Source organism: Panthera pardus, unplaced genomic scaffold, assembly GCF_024362965.1.
Source record: "Panthera pardus isolate Hobbes unplaced genomic scaffold, ASM2436296v1 HiC_scaffold_12, whole genome shotgun sequence".
NCBI lineage: Eukaryota > Metazoa > Chordata > Mammalia > Carnivora > Felidae > Panthera > Panthera pardus.
In genome coordinates this window covers 28,852,777-28,868,679 of record NW_026526677.1, presented here as the reverse complement: position 1 = coordinate 28,868,679, position 15,903 = coordinate 28,852,777, and the positions used below count along the sequence as shown (strand labels likewise).

At 40.5% G+C, this 15,903-nt stretch overlaps 1 protein-coding gene across 7 annotated transcripts in view; it reads right to left on the bottom strand.

Moving 5' to 3' along the window:
- The window catches only part of WT1 (WT1 transcription factor), a 49,358-nt gene that overhangs the window by 22,248 nt on the left and 11,207 nt on the right, over positions 1 to 15,903 (bottom strand). For 5 of the 7 annotated variants that reach the window (XM_053899853.1, XM_019456623.2, XM_053899855.1 and 2 more), the window contains 2 exons: positions 10,215 to 10,292; positions 9,083 to 9,133 (listed from right to left, as the gene is read on the bottom strand). In XM_053899853.1, the coding sequence (XP_053755828.1) occupies positions 9,083 to 9,133; positions 10,215 to 10,292 (129 nt within the window). The remainder of the gene's footprint in view (positions 1 to 9,082; positions 9,134 to 10,214; positions 10,293 to 15,903) is intronic. The other 2 variants (XM_019456624.2, XM_053899857.1) reach the window with 1 other exon arrangement.

Genomic DNA, 15,903 nt, shown 5'->3' with positions numbered 1-15,903 from the left:
AAGTGTTACCTTTTGGAAGATGCCTACTTGTTCCAAACATGTTATCATTACTAAAACCTAAGTTGCATTCCTCTTTTGAAAGTTTCTTTATAGTTCTGGCTCCTAGGTCTTCACTTCCCATGCAATCCTGTCATCAGCTGCTATTTAACAGGGGACACAAGCTGAGTGGTTAACAGCCTGACAACAACACTTGTATAAATCAGCCCTTATGAACCAACAAGCTTTCCTCACCACTTGAAATGGTACACAAACCTCCTTCAACTGACCTTTTCCCTCTTATTTAACACTCAGAGCAGAGCTAAGAGATATTTTACATATTTAAATCGAGTTTCTCACAACTTTTTGGAGAGAACACAGTCCAAAAACGCCACAGTTTTACTGGGCCCTACCACTCGGAAGGGTATTTTTAGGTGGGACTTACATTCCTACTTCAACACACACAAACACAGGAACTACATTTTCACAGACCACCTTATTCAGACCATATAATAAATAACTGATCTCTCCTTACATGTGTCTGGCATCGAGGTGATCCTTCATCAGAATCCCAATTTCATCTAACTCACTGGGTTTACCATTCTCAATGCTTTGGCTCTACGGCCAGAAATTGCCGCTAGGGTGTCCCAGATCCACACAAGAGACAAACCCAACAGGAAAAGATGGAACAGGATCTTTTCATCCTGGATTCCTAAAGGCTCCTACCCAGCTAGCTTACATGCCCTTGAATCTGAAAAATTTACTCAACTGTGCTCAATTACTTAAAAAAAATTATCCTCCCTAAAACCCTAGGATTAAGCACAGGGCTCTTAAGACTAGATGTCCCCTGGGGTGCTTGGGTGGCTCAGTTAAGTGTCCAGCTCATGATCTCAAGGTTCACGAGTTACAGCTCACGTCAGGCTCTGCACTGACCCTCTCCCTCTGTCCTTCCCTGACGTGCACACACCACATGCACTCTTCCCCCCCCCACCCTCTCTCTCCCTGTCTCTCTCTCTCTCTCTCTCTTTCAAAAGTAAATAAATAAACATTAAAGAAAAAATTAGGGGTGCCTGGGTGGCTCAGTTGGTGAAGCATCCAACTTTGGCTCAGGTCATGATCTCACGGTTTATGAGTCTGAGCCGCACGTCGGGCTCTGTGCTGACAGCTCAGAGTCTGAAGCCTGCTTCAGATTCTCTCTGCTTCCCTTTCTCTCTGCCCCTCCCCCACTTGTGTTTTGTCTCTCTCTCTCTCAAAAATAAGTAAAACGCTAAAAAAAAAATTTTTTTTTTAAGGATTAGATGTCTTCTGCTTCTCCAGTTGAAATGGAGGCTTGTAGGTGTGAAGGCTGTGTGAATAATCATCTTTTTCACAGGCCCCACTCTCCAAACAAACGTTAGTAACACAACAAAGGATTTCAAGGTGAAGAAACAAAAGAAAATCCTTGTACTATGTTCATGAGTGTAATCACATTCATTCTCAAAGAGATTTCGGAGCCAGAGGCATTACTGCTAAAAGTCTTAAAAAGAAGGAAATTCAAAATAGAGACATCTGACACAGAACAAGACTTGAAAAAATGTTGAGGAATACCATCCATGCTCTTGAAGAAAGGGTTAGATCTTTTTCAAAAGTCAATCATCTCCAAAATTACTTTTGTTAAGTAGGCTCCACGCCCAGCACAAAGCCCAACACAGGGCTTGAACTCATGACCCTGAGATCAAGACCCAAGCTGAGATCAAGAGTCAGATGATCAACTGATTGAGTCACCAAAATTTGGGTGCCCCCAAAGTTAATTTTTAAACTATCCATTCAAAATTCTAATTAAGACTTAAAAATAAACTTGTTATTTTAGAATTTTATATTTACAAAAAATTTTCTAAGATAATACAGATAGTTGCCATATATCTCATACCCAGGTTCCTCTCTGATTCACATCTCACATTAATATAAGTGCATTTGTCACAATTAATGAACCAATATTGACAAAGACTTTGAAATTAACAAGGTAAATCTAAAATTCATCTTGAAGAATAAACAAGAAATAATAGCCAGAATTAGTTTGAAAAAAGATCTACAATGCTAGTAAACTCTTCTATCAGATATTTAAGTAGACTATAACAGTATGATAGCTTGACAAAAAGAACCAGAATGATCAAAAGAAGAGAGTAGAGTCTAGAAATGGACCCAAGGAATTTGATAGGATCCAAGGATTGATAAAAGTAATATTTGAAGTTAATGAGGAAAGACTGGATTATTCAAAATAGTTTGGGAATACTGGCTAGTCTTCTAGAAACAAATCAAGGTGGAATCAAGTTGCCAAATAAATGCAAGATGAACTAAATGTTTAAATGTAGAAAGGTAAGGGGCACCTGGGTGGCTTGGTCAGTTGAGCATTCGACTTCGGCTCAGGTCATGATCTCGCAGTTCTTGAGGTCAAGCCCCGCATCAGGCTCTGTGATGACAGCTCAGAGCCTGGAGCCTGCTTCAGATTCTATGTCTCTCCCTCTCTCTGCCCCTCCCCTGCTCGCAATCTGTCTCTCTCAAAAATAAACAAACATTAACAAAATGTAAATGTAAAAAGGTAAATTAAAAAATAAACCAAAAAGATACTAATAAATAACTAAATTTTTAAAATCTTGAGATGGGAAAAATCTTTTAAAGAATTTTTTTAAGTTTATTTGAGAGAAAGAGAGAGAGCGCGCAGGCATGTGAGTTGGGTGGGGCAGAGAGAGACAGAAACCCAAGCAAGCCCCATGCTGTCAGCACAGAGCCCAATGCTGGGCTTGATCCCATGAACCATGAGATCAAGATCTGAGCTGAAATCAAGAGTCAGACACTTAACAGACTGAGCCACCCAGGCGCCCTGATGGGAAAAATCTTTTTAGGCATGATATAAAAGCCAAAAACCTGAAGCAGTAAAATTGATAATGTTTACCATAAAACAAAAAAATTCTGCAAGGAAAAGATAAAACCATTAAAAGAATTAGAATACTAACCAGAGAAAATACCTGCAGTGCATATGACATATAAAGGGTTAATATTCTTATCAACAAAGAACCCTTGCAAATCAAGGTTACTAGATGAACTATCCCAGCTTTTAGCTAACCAGTCACCACTTTCCAATGGAGCCTCTTCTCTCTCAAGGACACTGTTCCAGCAATTCTATGCTCTCCCACCAATAACTTTTTCCCTCTTCTTGATCATTCTCATTGGTAAACAAGCATGCAGGTACTTCTCTCTAAATATAAATAAGTGAAATAAAGCAAAACAATAAGAAACCACTTTGTCCTGACATTCTATCCTCATTGAGCTATATATAACATCATTTCTTTGCTCCTTTTTGCAGCAAAACTCCACGAAGTGTCTTCGTACAAATGCCTCCAGTTTATCTCCTCCTAGAATCTCCTACACACATCTGTATCAGGCTTTCTCTCTCTCCCTCTAATCTTTCAAGATACAACTACAGTTACTAGTTCAGTAAATGTTTCCAGGAGTTTCTCTTTGCAGATACAAACACACCCTAATATGTTGAAAAATTAGTTATCATTGGGTGGTGAGAGAAGAGATATCTTTTCTCCTCTATAATGTTTTGGTACTGGCCTGAATTTTTAAATACATAAGTAAGCCTGTGTTACTTTTACAATCAAGGGGGGAAAAGCTGTTTTCATTTTGATAAAGTACCATCTTAGCCTTAAGAACATTGTATCTGTGGCTTTGCTTTTAAAATGAAGAGTTAGAAATAAAGCTAGAATGGGATGCCTGGGTGGCTCAGTCGGTTAAGCATCCGACTTCAGCTCAGGTCATAATCTCATGGCTTATGAATTTGAGCCCTGTGTTGGGCTCTGCGCTGACAGCTCAGAGCCTGGAGCCTGGTTTGAATTCTGTGTCTCCGTCTTTCTCTGCCCCTTCTCTGCTTGTGCTGTCTGTCTGTCTCTCTCTCTCAAAAATAAATAAACATTGGGGCGCTTGGGTGGCGCAGTCAGTTAAGCACCCAACTTTGGCTCAGATCATGATCTCGGGGTTGGGTTTGTGAGTTTGGGCCCCGCGTCGGGATCTGTACTGACAACTCTGAGTCAAAGGCGTGTTTCGGATTCTGTATCTCCCTCTCGCTCTGCCCCTCCCTGCTTGTGCTGTCTCGCTTTCAAAAATAAATAAACATTAAAAAATTTTTCAATAAACACTTAAAATTTTTTAAGAAGAAATAAAGCTAGGATAAATGAAAATTTTCACTTTTAATAAGAAAAAAAAAACCCTACTGATATATGCAACAGCCCCTCACTTCACAGAAGCATTTATATGGATGACCTTTTACTAGCATAGTTTCTATGTCGATGTTTTCCTAGTTGGAGGTTATGATTTTTTTCTTGGGTAAATGATAGTATACTTCTCCCCCTCCAACACCCACCGCCCCACACACATGCATGTGCTCATGTGTGCTTGCGTGCACGCACACGCACACACACACACACACCCTTATCAACAGGCTGAAGTCCGACTTCATCTTCTTGCGCTGAGTCTATCATACTCTTCATATCCATCTCGGACCCCTTCACCACCACTTTCCTTTTCTATCATTCCTGCTTGACCTCTTTCTTCTCCTGAGCTAAACAAAACTGTCATTTTCTCTCACCTTTACAAGATGAAAATAACTCCTTGCTTAGAAATAAAATAGTTAGAAACATAGTGTGGAGAGGATGCCTATAAAGCTCAAAATATTTTTTTATGTTTATTTTATTGTTGAGAGATAGAGTGCCAGTGGGAGAGGGGCAGAGAGAGAGGGGGCCAGAGGATCTGAAGCCGGTTCTGTGCTGACAGCAGAGAGCCCAATGTGGGGCTTGAACTCATGAACGGTGAGATCACTACCTGAGCCAAAGTCGGATGCTTAACCAACTGAACCACCCAGGCTCCCCAGCCCCAAATAGTTTTTTAAATGAAGTCTTTTTTTTAACAAGTTGAGAATATTTTCAAAAACGCTCTCTTGATGATTGAAACACAGAACTTTGCAATGGCCTACAGAAGCTGAAGCCCAATCATTTGTTATAAAAAAAGAAAAGGATACAAACGTATATATCTGCATAGAAAAGGTCTAAAAGTGTATGCAACATAACATTAACAGTAGTTTCATCTGAAATATTGGGGGTGGGGTTAACTTTCTTCCCTGTATGGTTGTATTTTCTAAGTGTTCCATAATTTGTAACATTACTTCAATAATTTAAAAAATTAATACATTAATTGACTATATGGCCAAAGAGAAAAGGGTGGGAAAGGCGAATAGCAAAGGAGGCGATGGGGAAGAAAGAAGTAGCACGGAAGTGAGAAGTGAGGGCAAAGAAGCAAGTCCACTCCAGATGCAAGGAACAGGAGACACAACTCAAAATCAGTCTCCATCCCCATTCTGCTGACCCAGGAGTCCCATGTTTGTGCCGGCAGTACCACTAGGAGATCCTAGTGGAGTCCAAATCAAAGCAAAGAACCACTTTCCCTGGCATAAAGGTAACCATTTAAAAGAAGAAATTAACAAAGTTTTGCTGGGGGTGTAGCTGGAGGATTTCACTCAGGAATGCTGATATTCACAGAACTGCTTCTCTCTACCTTCCCTCTACATCCTAAGCTCCAGGAGCCACTTAAAAGCAGGCTATCTATTTTCAAGAAGTAAATCTCTTGGACGAGTACCTTATGTTTATGAGCTGGAATGGGAAGGTGCTGGGCTGTGTATTGGAACTCCCAGCCAGAGAAGACAGTTATCTCTTTTGGCACAGGTTCTCAGGGATGAGACCATGTCTAGCGGGGATTTTCTCCAGATTCGACAGCCTTGGCCCTACCAAAATGCACAGCTTTGTTTTCACCATACATCCATCACTCATCGTGAGTCTTTCATTTTTCCTTTCAACCATCCACAGGTCAGATACTGTGTGTTCCCAACAGTCTGTGAACTTCTTGGACCAGCAAAGGGACATTCATTTTTCTCAGCACTCCTTCAACATTTCTATTGTATTCGATTTCCCACTCCTCCTGCCCAGCTCCCTGGAGAGTGACTTCTTCCTTGTTTTAATAACTTGGACCACAGTCAAGGTTGATGTGTTACTCCATTTTGTAGGATATTTTCTTCAGAAGAGACAAAACAGACTAACGGAGTAGCTGGGGCTTGTGAGCAGCTTTAGGAATTCAGCATCCATTAGGAACACACAGGAAAGGTTTTTAAAGAAATAAAAAGTAGGCAACACAAAGGCCTCATAAACAGAATTATTCATAAAGGTAGACTAATGCTTTTCCTGGCAATTTTCTCTCCCAGTGACCCGCTTTAAAAAAATCTAATTTCATTTGTGAGTGACGAAAAGGGTCGGAGTTAAGAAAGTGGGTTCATAAAGTACCTTCTCTGACTTAAATTGAAATACAATACTCTCCCATTTGAAGTCATAAAAGTAGTTCTGATCTCAATGGGCACACAGATATAAGAAAATGAATAAAGAGAGGAAGAGAGAGGAGTAAATCAGGGTCAAGAGTATCCCCTCCTCCCCATTATATCATGTTTTCATCTCATCTTGCCCATACTCTCCCTAAAATCCCATCCCCAACCATTGTAATAACACTGCTCCCTGACATCTAATGAAAGATGTCTCCAAGGAACTGGTTAGGACACAGGGAAAAACCCTGTTCTTTTTTTTTTTAAGTAAAATTTTCAAGGAAAAAAAGACATGAATAAATATTTAACGGGGGTTATTCTGAAGTCCACATCTTTTTAATAAAAAATTTGATAATACTTCATTTTTATGAATGATATGGAAATTATCTTTTTTTCTCCAAAACAGGAGTCAAACCTCCAGTTTTTCTGTTATATATCTATTGTGTCACCATGATTCTTCTTACCATTGATTTCAAACAGCGGCAAGACACTAGCTGTGAATTTAAATAAAAAATAGTTATTTCTCTTTCTTCATGGAATATCTTTATTCAAATGTGTTTTCCATATTAACAGTGTTTTCGTACCGTGACAAAAGTAAGTGAATATGGCATCAGAAAGAAGAATGACACCAACCCAGATTGTGTCTCCCCCGGACAAAAGCCCAATTTTCTACTGGAATAACAGATTCAACTGAATTCAGTTCTTGGCAATTCATGGGCTTGGAGGGTAGAACTAAGGAGTAGCCATTTTTAAGAGCCATAAGAGAGGCAAACTGTGGGTTATGACACATCAGTAGGTTGTAAAATCAATCTACACATCACAAGAAGCATTTTTAAAAATGAAACGGAATACAGTAGAGAACATCAGCATGCACAGCTTGGAGTAAGGGTAAGCACTGTTTTATGAAAATGTATGTGTATGTGTGTGTGCATGTGTGTATACTGGATATTGGTGTAAAAGGTTTTTTAAGTGTCACTATCTAAAAAGTTTAAGACACTCTGATCAAGGGCTCAGACCCTGGACTCAGAGAGAAGTGGATTCCAACATGGCTCTGCCACTTACTTGCTGTGTGAACTTGGATTACCTGGCTTAGTCTCTCCACCCACCTCATCTGAAAGATGGACGTACCATAGAATCTTAGGATTGTCATGAGATCAAAAGACCCTTACACAGGGCCCAATAATGTTAACATCCACATAAGGCACAAATCACAAATGGAAACAGTCATTGGTTGACTTACAATATGTTCTAAAGGGATAAATCCAGTGTGAAAGAAGATGTTAGTAAGTTAGACAATTGAAACTTTTTTTGCTCTTCAAAGAGTTGCTCCTCTGTAGGACTACCTATAGGAGATATCTTATCCTTTTCATTCAGCTTTCTGAATAAAAATAGTATTCAAGAAATATATTTTGGTTTCAGAACTCCTTTTCCAAAATGCAAGCACCAGACAAATAAAAACTCTTCTAGTTTTGCTTTTTTTTCTTAAATGGGGTTGAACAAAACAAACTTCATTTTGTGCTTCATCCTTACAATATAGCTTCTGATGCCCCAGCAAGTGACAAATATCATGTGTTTAAAGACCTTAAAAGGTATCAAAATTATCTCTACTATGGAAAGACCCAGAGTTAAACACATGCCAAGATTCCTTATCTGTCATTTTTGTAATCAAGCAAACAAACAAACCCTGTACTCCAGCACAAAGAAATTTTAAAAACTGAAACATACTGCTCACTTCACAATCATGTTCTGACTATTCTTGGCATTTAATTTGGGGACAGTTTCTGAATTCTGAGAATGGGAGAGAGAAGAAAAGGAAAGGGTCCAGAAAGAAAGGGTGACAGCAAGAAGCCAAGGGACATCAGACAAGCTAAAGGACAAAATGCTGAAATTGTCAGCAGCCCCTTGGAAGGAAGTGTGGAGATGAAAGTTTCAAGTCAATGGGCTTTTTTACTTTTGGGTCTAGACAGAGAAAGGTGAGATTTGGATAAAATAGAAAAATTGGGGGAAGACATGGGGAGAAGGATCTAACAGTAACTCCTGGAAGACTCAAAAACAACTCTGCTGATCATTGAAGGGTGACTCAAAAGCTAGGACTGAGTAAACAAAAGAAAGAAGGATAAGAAGAGGGAGACCGGTGCCAGGGTTCCAGAAGAGAAAATAAAATGAAAAGAAAGAGCTACGGGAATGTCCCAGGGTGCAGGCTATAGTGCTGGGAAGTCACAGATGTTGAGAATGAAAAAAAGTTTTTGCAAGAATTCTGGCAGACTTGGGGTAAAAATTAAGTTCTCCCTGAGAGATTTAAAAGCAAATAAAGAAAAAGAAAGTTATGTATGCCTGAAAGATCTGACTGATCTAACAGGAATATGTATAATACCCCAAATTTAGTATTTAGTAAAACATTCCAGAGGAAATGAACAGGGTTCCTGCTGCATCATTGTAAAAATTGCTTTCTAGGAGTATGTTGATGAGAATTGTCACCACCTCCATTTTTGCCCTCAATATGTCAATGATAAATAAGAGGGAGAAAGGGAGGAAGAGAGGGAGGCAGGGAAAGAGAGAGAGAGAGAGGGAGAGAGATTCTTCCCATCCCATTACACCAACGCTACCCTGATTAACCCACTGTCAATCCTAACTCCTGCATCACCCCAGGCGCCAGTCAACAAGGCCTACATCATTGGCTTTGCCATCATCGCATCATCCACTCACTTGCTCTGCCCTTCTGTCCATTTCACTGAGCTGGAGCTCCCAGCAGCAACTCTAGAAGAGAAGAAGAGGTGGGGAATGGGGAATGGAGCATGCGTGCCTCTAGCAAGCCCCCCCAGATCCCAGAATCCAATGAAAAGTCACTAATACACAGAGATGTGAAACTAGTTGTCTAGTCCAGAGTGTTGAGCTTAATCCCCAGTGCCACTTGGGTTGCTGGTGGGGTGGAAGGCAGCACATTGAGGCTGGAAAGAGCCTCTGCTTTGGAATTAGATCCAGACTTGGAATCCCAGCTGTACCACTTAACATGATGTGAACATGGGAAATGATGTACATCTCTGAGCTTGATTCACTTATTTGGAAAACAGGGAGACAATACCTAAGCCCTACAATGTTGTCAGGAAGATTAAGTGAGGTGACCTAGAAGAGCACCTACTGCATCACAGGGATGTCACTAGTCACTAGTGTCATATCCTAATGTCATATCATATGGATTCAATAGAGTCCTATCCTAATGCCGTCAACTTAGACTTGTTAGAAAATGAAAAGTGAATCCTTGTGCTGTTGGAAGCAAGTCCCACCTGTTTGCCTTTTTAAATATTCAGGTGCAAAGCATTTCCCATGCCTATGCTGTGTTCTCCCTATTGTGACTGTATATCAAACAGGAAGAAAACCTTTTGGTACAACCAGGTGTGAGCACATCTTACTCTATAGTGTCCAAATCTTCATCGCTCAAATACGAATTTGGATCCTCGGCATTATAAACTGAAAGTATGTCTCAATAAGATAACGTAATAGTTAACATCTGTGATATCACTAACAAAACAAACATTAAATGAGGTTGAATTGACACAATTGTGAAGAATTCTAAAACATTCAATAAGTAAAGGCCACATTGCGTTTTTCTCAATATTCTCAATCCCTTGTTCCAGACACATACAAAAATCCCCTCTTTATGTTCCTGAAAATTTAATACTGTCCACAAGCCACCAACCGGGGGAGGGAGGAAAGTATTTTAATCCTACAGAGAGCCATGACTATTCTAAAGCTGCACTTTCTTCATGAGTTATAAGTGCCTTTAAAACGGTTCAAGCAGGTGTACTTTTTAAGGGCCATGGAACAGAGAAAACCTTACCCCTTTAAGGTGGCTCCTAAGTTCATCTGATTCCAGGTCATGCATTCAAGCTGGGAGGTCATTTGGTATAAATTGTCACTGTTAGAAAAACATCCAGAGTTAAAAACACATAATTACAAAAAGATATACAGCTATTTCTTCAAAAATCAATGGAGGTTTACCTTTATTTTGCAACGAAAGCCTTCATGTTTTCCAAAATGACAGAATATGGGAGTCTGAAACGATTTTCACCTCACCCCACTGATTCCTGCACAGTTATTCACTTCACACACAGCAGAAAGGCTGTGAGAGTAATCTGGAAGCCTTTTAAAAACCTGAGTACAGCAAACACAAGTTTCTAAAGAGGTATTAAACCTTTCAGGGGAAGAGGCTAAAGGGAGTAGAACTCTTGAAAGGCAACACAGGCTGGATAACTCAACATTAAAGTTAAAAGCCTGGAGCTGAAAGTAAAAAGATGGCAGATTAATTATTCGTGAAAAGGCCATTAAGTTGTTTTAATCAAAAGGATAAGTATCATGTGGATTATGAGGGTCTAAAAAGTCAAAGAGTGATGTGTGGTGGATGGTCTAATACTGAAGGATGTGACAAGCAAAAGGAAGAGGATGATAAAGTCTATGCACAACTGAAGGAATCACTCTCTAGAAATTTTATCACCCTAGTACTAGTTGAATGGAGTTAAAAAAAAAAAAAAGGCCCCAGCCCTTGTTCTAGAAAGTTCTAAGAAGGAAAACAATCTCTGATCGTTTACATTAAGACTCCACAGGAGAAAGTACACTCTCATGTAAACCAACCAAAAATTGTTCTCTCCTCTCCTCTTATAGTTATCTCACTCCTAGAAAACCGGCACATAAATCAATGAGCAGAAATCTCCTTAATTACCAAGCTGTGATAAGAATACATTTAGTCCTGAACCGACATGGTCAATTACGAAATTTGAGACCTAGAGATGAATGGGTTGTCTGCGAACCCTTGGTCTAAACACATTATAGAGGAATACCTTCATTCTACCTTCACGGCAAAGAGAGAGAAGCTTTCAATATCTACCCTGCGGTATCAGACCCCAAACCTAGACAATCTCTGTCTTGTCATGGCATGCCTTTGGGTTGCTTCATTGGGCAGGGGCAACACCAAATTTTAATTAAGAGAAGGTATTGTCAGGCTAGCCAGACTGGGAACTTGTGGAGGGGGTAAGGGAGATTGCAGCAACTTGGAATAAATGGACACCGTGCTCCCTCTAGGCATAGCTTGATAAATCATGGCCCAGTCCCTCTGCCGTTCACATAATCACTCTGAAAATGATTTGGAACTCCTTCGTGGTGGGCACACAGGATAAGGGGAAAATCAGATTCCAGGAGGGAATTTTACATATGAAACGTGAAGTGACTTCAAACTCGAACTATGTGTCCTTTCATTAGTCAGTGTCTATCTGGACCCCATCATTCATCCTCGTGTCTGACTGGCTATTATGCTACTACAATATCCTACATATCAATGAAAAAACATGATTAGTTTCTCCTGCAGCTTCTCCATTTGCAGTAGCGGCCCGTGCTGGTCTGTGCCACTACCGTTTCGCAATTCCACAAATTCTTGCTGTAAGGCTGGTGTAATTAATTCCTGAAGGACCCCAATTTTTATTAGAAGTGCCAGCCCTGCTGCATTTAACACAGAAGAGTTTCGTGAACTTTCTTTGGGCTGACAGCTCATTAATAAGCAGCCTCCTCCACAATCTCTACTGGTTTTTGTTCTCTTGCGCCTTTTCATCAAGCAATCCATTTATTAATCTCGCCATTAATCTCAGCCAACAGGCATTGTATTCCCCAGGCAGCTCTGTATTTTTGTCACTGATTTTTAAAAAATTGTTCACCAACTAAAATCACTCAGCTCTGGCTGACAATTTTCCTAGGCCCTATTGGGATGTGGGGTCTTTCTGAAATTATTTCATCCTTGCATAAGACTAAGACCATAATTTTCAAGAGAGCTGGGAAGCAAGACAAGGGACAGAAGTTTATGCACATGGGTTAATGAGTCCCAAATATCTAACTTTATGATTTAGGAATTTTCTCACAGACTTAAAGAGTAGTCCAGTAGATTCCTAAGGGTCTCTCTATCAGGAGGTACCCCAAAGAGAAAATATTTTTAAGACCATTTTCTCAGCCCCCAGAAAGCGAATTTTCTCAAATATTCGGTCTATGTCTTCCATGTATGTATTGTCCTAGTGTGTGCTTAATAAATATTCCATACTGCCCTAATAAGATAGTTACTAGTCAGACAAGGCTATATTGAGCACTTGAAATGTGGCTAGTGCCACACGCTGAAATAAGATTTTGACTATTTTGAATTAAATACAATGTATTAAAAATTAATTTCACTGTTTTATTTTTTAATGCAGCTACTAAAAAATTCCAAATTATAAATATGGTTTGCATTGGTTTTATTGGACAGTGCTGCTCTGTAAGTTTTAAGACCTTGAGCCAATCAGTTCAGCTCACTGCACCTCAGTTTCCGCATCTGCCAAATGGAAATATTAATCTCAATCATTCTAACTTTACAGGGATGTTGTAAAGCCCTAAAAATGGCTCTTTGAAGACTATACAGATCATAAATTTTATTTTTTTCCTAATCTATCAAATTTTTCACAGTACTTTTCACACATTCCCCAATATGCCCCACAACTTTGTGAGGCAGGTACAGTGATGATCCCCATTTATCAGAGAAAGACTGAGGCTCAGAGACATGCCTGATGCTCCCACCTCACCTGCCACATCCCTTTGAAGGCATCCTGGCATTATTTGGCCTCTAAGCTCATCGTCTACCATTTAAATAATAGTAATCATTATACAATAATAATACAGACAAGTCTGGAGGTGAAAGAGAACATGTTCCAGGAAGCATTGTGACTTTCTCTGTCTCCAGAAAAGTTAAAACATGCAAGATGCCCAACATGTCCTTTTCAGCTAAGAATCCTATGCCAAGATTGCAGGAGGAGCCCCACTTCTTGTTTTAGTGGTCCTGATAGCTCAGCTTGCAAATCCTCTTGAAGGGAGAGAAGATGGGATGGGCCAATAGGGGAGAAGGACTTTTAGAAACCCCCCAACCTACTAATAGGTTTCCTGAGTCCAGTGATAGGATCAGAGCACAATTTTAACCACATCCTGCCTTCTGCTGGCTGAAGTTCCTCAGTGGTTCCGTCCGTCAGCTTTGGCTGGCACCACCTTTTTACTGGAAGTCAATGACAGCAATGACAATAACTCCTCTGCTGGGGAGGAGATAGAATGTGAACCCGAGCTAAAAATACTGGACCCAAGCATGCTCCAGCTCTGATCTCTTTGGGCAATCGGTCAACACCCAGCTTTCATCGTGAAAACCCACAGAAAGAGGCAGCACTGGTCAAGGAATATATGGCCTCTGACAAATAAAGCATCTAATTATTAAATAAGCACTGTAGGTGTTGACCACCTCATTCCCAGAGGAGATCAGATAAGCAGGTGGTTTGGCTCAAAGCAACCACAGTGGTCACGTAGGCATTTCAGCTCACCATCTAACCCTGTTCGGAAGTGAACTCTGCAATTGCAGGCTGCCAAAATATATTCCAAAAGTCATGGTATCCTTTATATTTTTTTACGTAGACTTTTTTTTAAAGCCCCTTGTTTCCTATGTAAGAAATGTTTGAAGTTAGAAGCAAGGGAGAGAGGAAAAAACCTTCTGTAACTGGGATTAATGCAAGTTGGAGTAAAATAAAAGGAAGTCAGTCCTAGCAAAAAGAGCAACTTAAAAGGAAATCGGTAGTAGATCATATGGAGTTTGTTTTGGCCTGGACTCCAGTATTACTGAGTTCTCGACCTCCACACAAAAAGAAAGGAGGAAAGAAAGCCCTCAGCTAGTATCTGGGCTGGGACTCCTCCGCTCTTCAAATGTGTGTGTAATTCAAGTACGTTTTCATCTTTAAGAGTGTTTACTATATATTCAGCAGAACAAGGTAGAAAAATTCACGTCACCAGTAGAATGGAGCTGACGAACCTGCTTAAGACCAGCGTTTCCTCTGCCAGATGGTTGCCAGCTGGCAAAGTAGCACCTTGGTGGAAGTAAAGAGTTTCCCCCAGAAGACTGACGGAAAAAATGAATGAATGGATGGATGAATGAGAAAAGAAAACACCAACCAAGAAAAATGCAGATATAACTGCCATCTGTGATCAGAATTCATGATGTCCAGCTTTTGCTGCAATAGCCCTGTCCCGCACCAACAGAGAGGCCCCTGTGGGTTCACCTCTCTACCTGATAACCACGGCTCAGGAAAAGAGGCTGCAGCCAGACTTCCACACTGCCCTTTTCCTGCGTTCTTCCCCCCAAGGCGCCATAGAGGCTGCCTGTTGAGAAATTTCTGCCCAGCAGGCCCTGGTGAATAATTATTTTACAGTCAATCTCTTGGTATTGTTATTTCTCTCCAGCTCACCAGTTCACCAAAGAAAAACCCACTGGGGATTCAATTTCTATTAATAAACACTTGGTCAGCACAAGAGTTGCAGGAATATTTGAAACTAGATTTTTCCCCCTCCCTGGAGACAAGTCCGTTTCAAGTCTTTGGTTTTGATACTGCCCACCCCTGGAAACCATTTCACCTTTCTGTCTTCATGACTACCTATGTGGGAAACAAATATCAGTATTGTCTTAAGTGAAACTTGTACACCATGTAAATGTACATATGTTCGCAAGTGAAAAGAAGTGTTATTGAATATAATATTATTTCCTTGGGCATGAGCTGTCCTCTGGCGCATGTCTATGTTGAAAGCCCACCTAACTAGTATATAGTGCACTTCCCAAAGACCTGGCTTCCCCAGAAACTCTATGCCTGCTATGGAAGTCTCTCTCACATGAAAAACAATCTGCTGGTAAAAGCCTCCACTCTCAACTTCGTCGCTCATGAATCAACATTCAAGCATTTAAATTTTTTTTTACTTTTTAAAAATTTTGTTTATCAGTTTTGAAAGACAGAGAGAGTGTGAGCGGGGGAGGGGCAGAGAGAGAGAGAGAGAGAGAGAGAGAGAGAGAGAATCCAGAGCAGGTTCCAGGGTCTCAGGTGTCAGCACAGAGCCCCATGTGGGGCTCGAACTCAACGAACTGTGAGGTCATGACCCCAGCCGGAGTCAGACACTTTACCTGACTGAGCCACCCAGGCGCCCCTGAATTGTCAACATTCAATTAAAAATATCTGAATCAGTAATTAGTGCTTCCCAAATTGGGAGCAGTTTTACCTAGTAAGGGGCAAAAGGAAATATCCTCATTTAAATTGGTAGCAGATTTGCTAAAGAAGGATATGCAGGAGCGCCTGGGTGGCTCAGTCAGTTGAGCTTCCCACTTGGACTTCGGCTCAGGTCATGATCTTGCAGTTCCAGTATTCAAGCCCCGCATGGGGCTCTCTGCTGTCAGCAAAGAACTCGCTTTGGATCTTCTGTCCCCCTCTCTCTCTGTCTCTCCCCCACTCATTCTCTCTGTCTCTGTCAAAATAAATAAATAGACTTCCAGGAAAAAAAATAAGGATATGCAAACCTAACAAAAGAGCAAGAAGAAAGGGAAAGGACTAGAATATCTTTTAAAAAATAGTGTGGAGAGGAGGATTTTTCAAACACAGGGCACAGAACTCCTTTTCACAAGTAGCTGTGAAAATCAACCCATGAACTGGGCATAGTCAGAC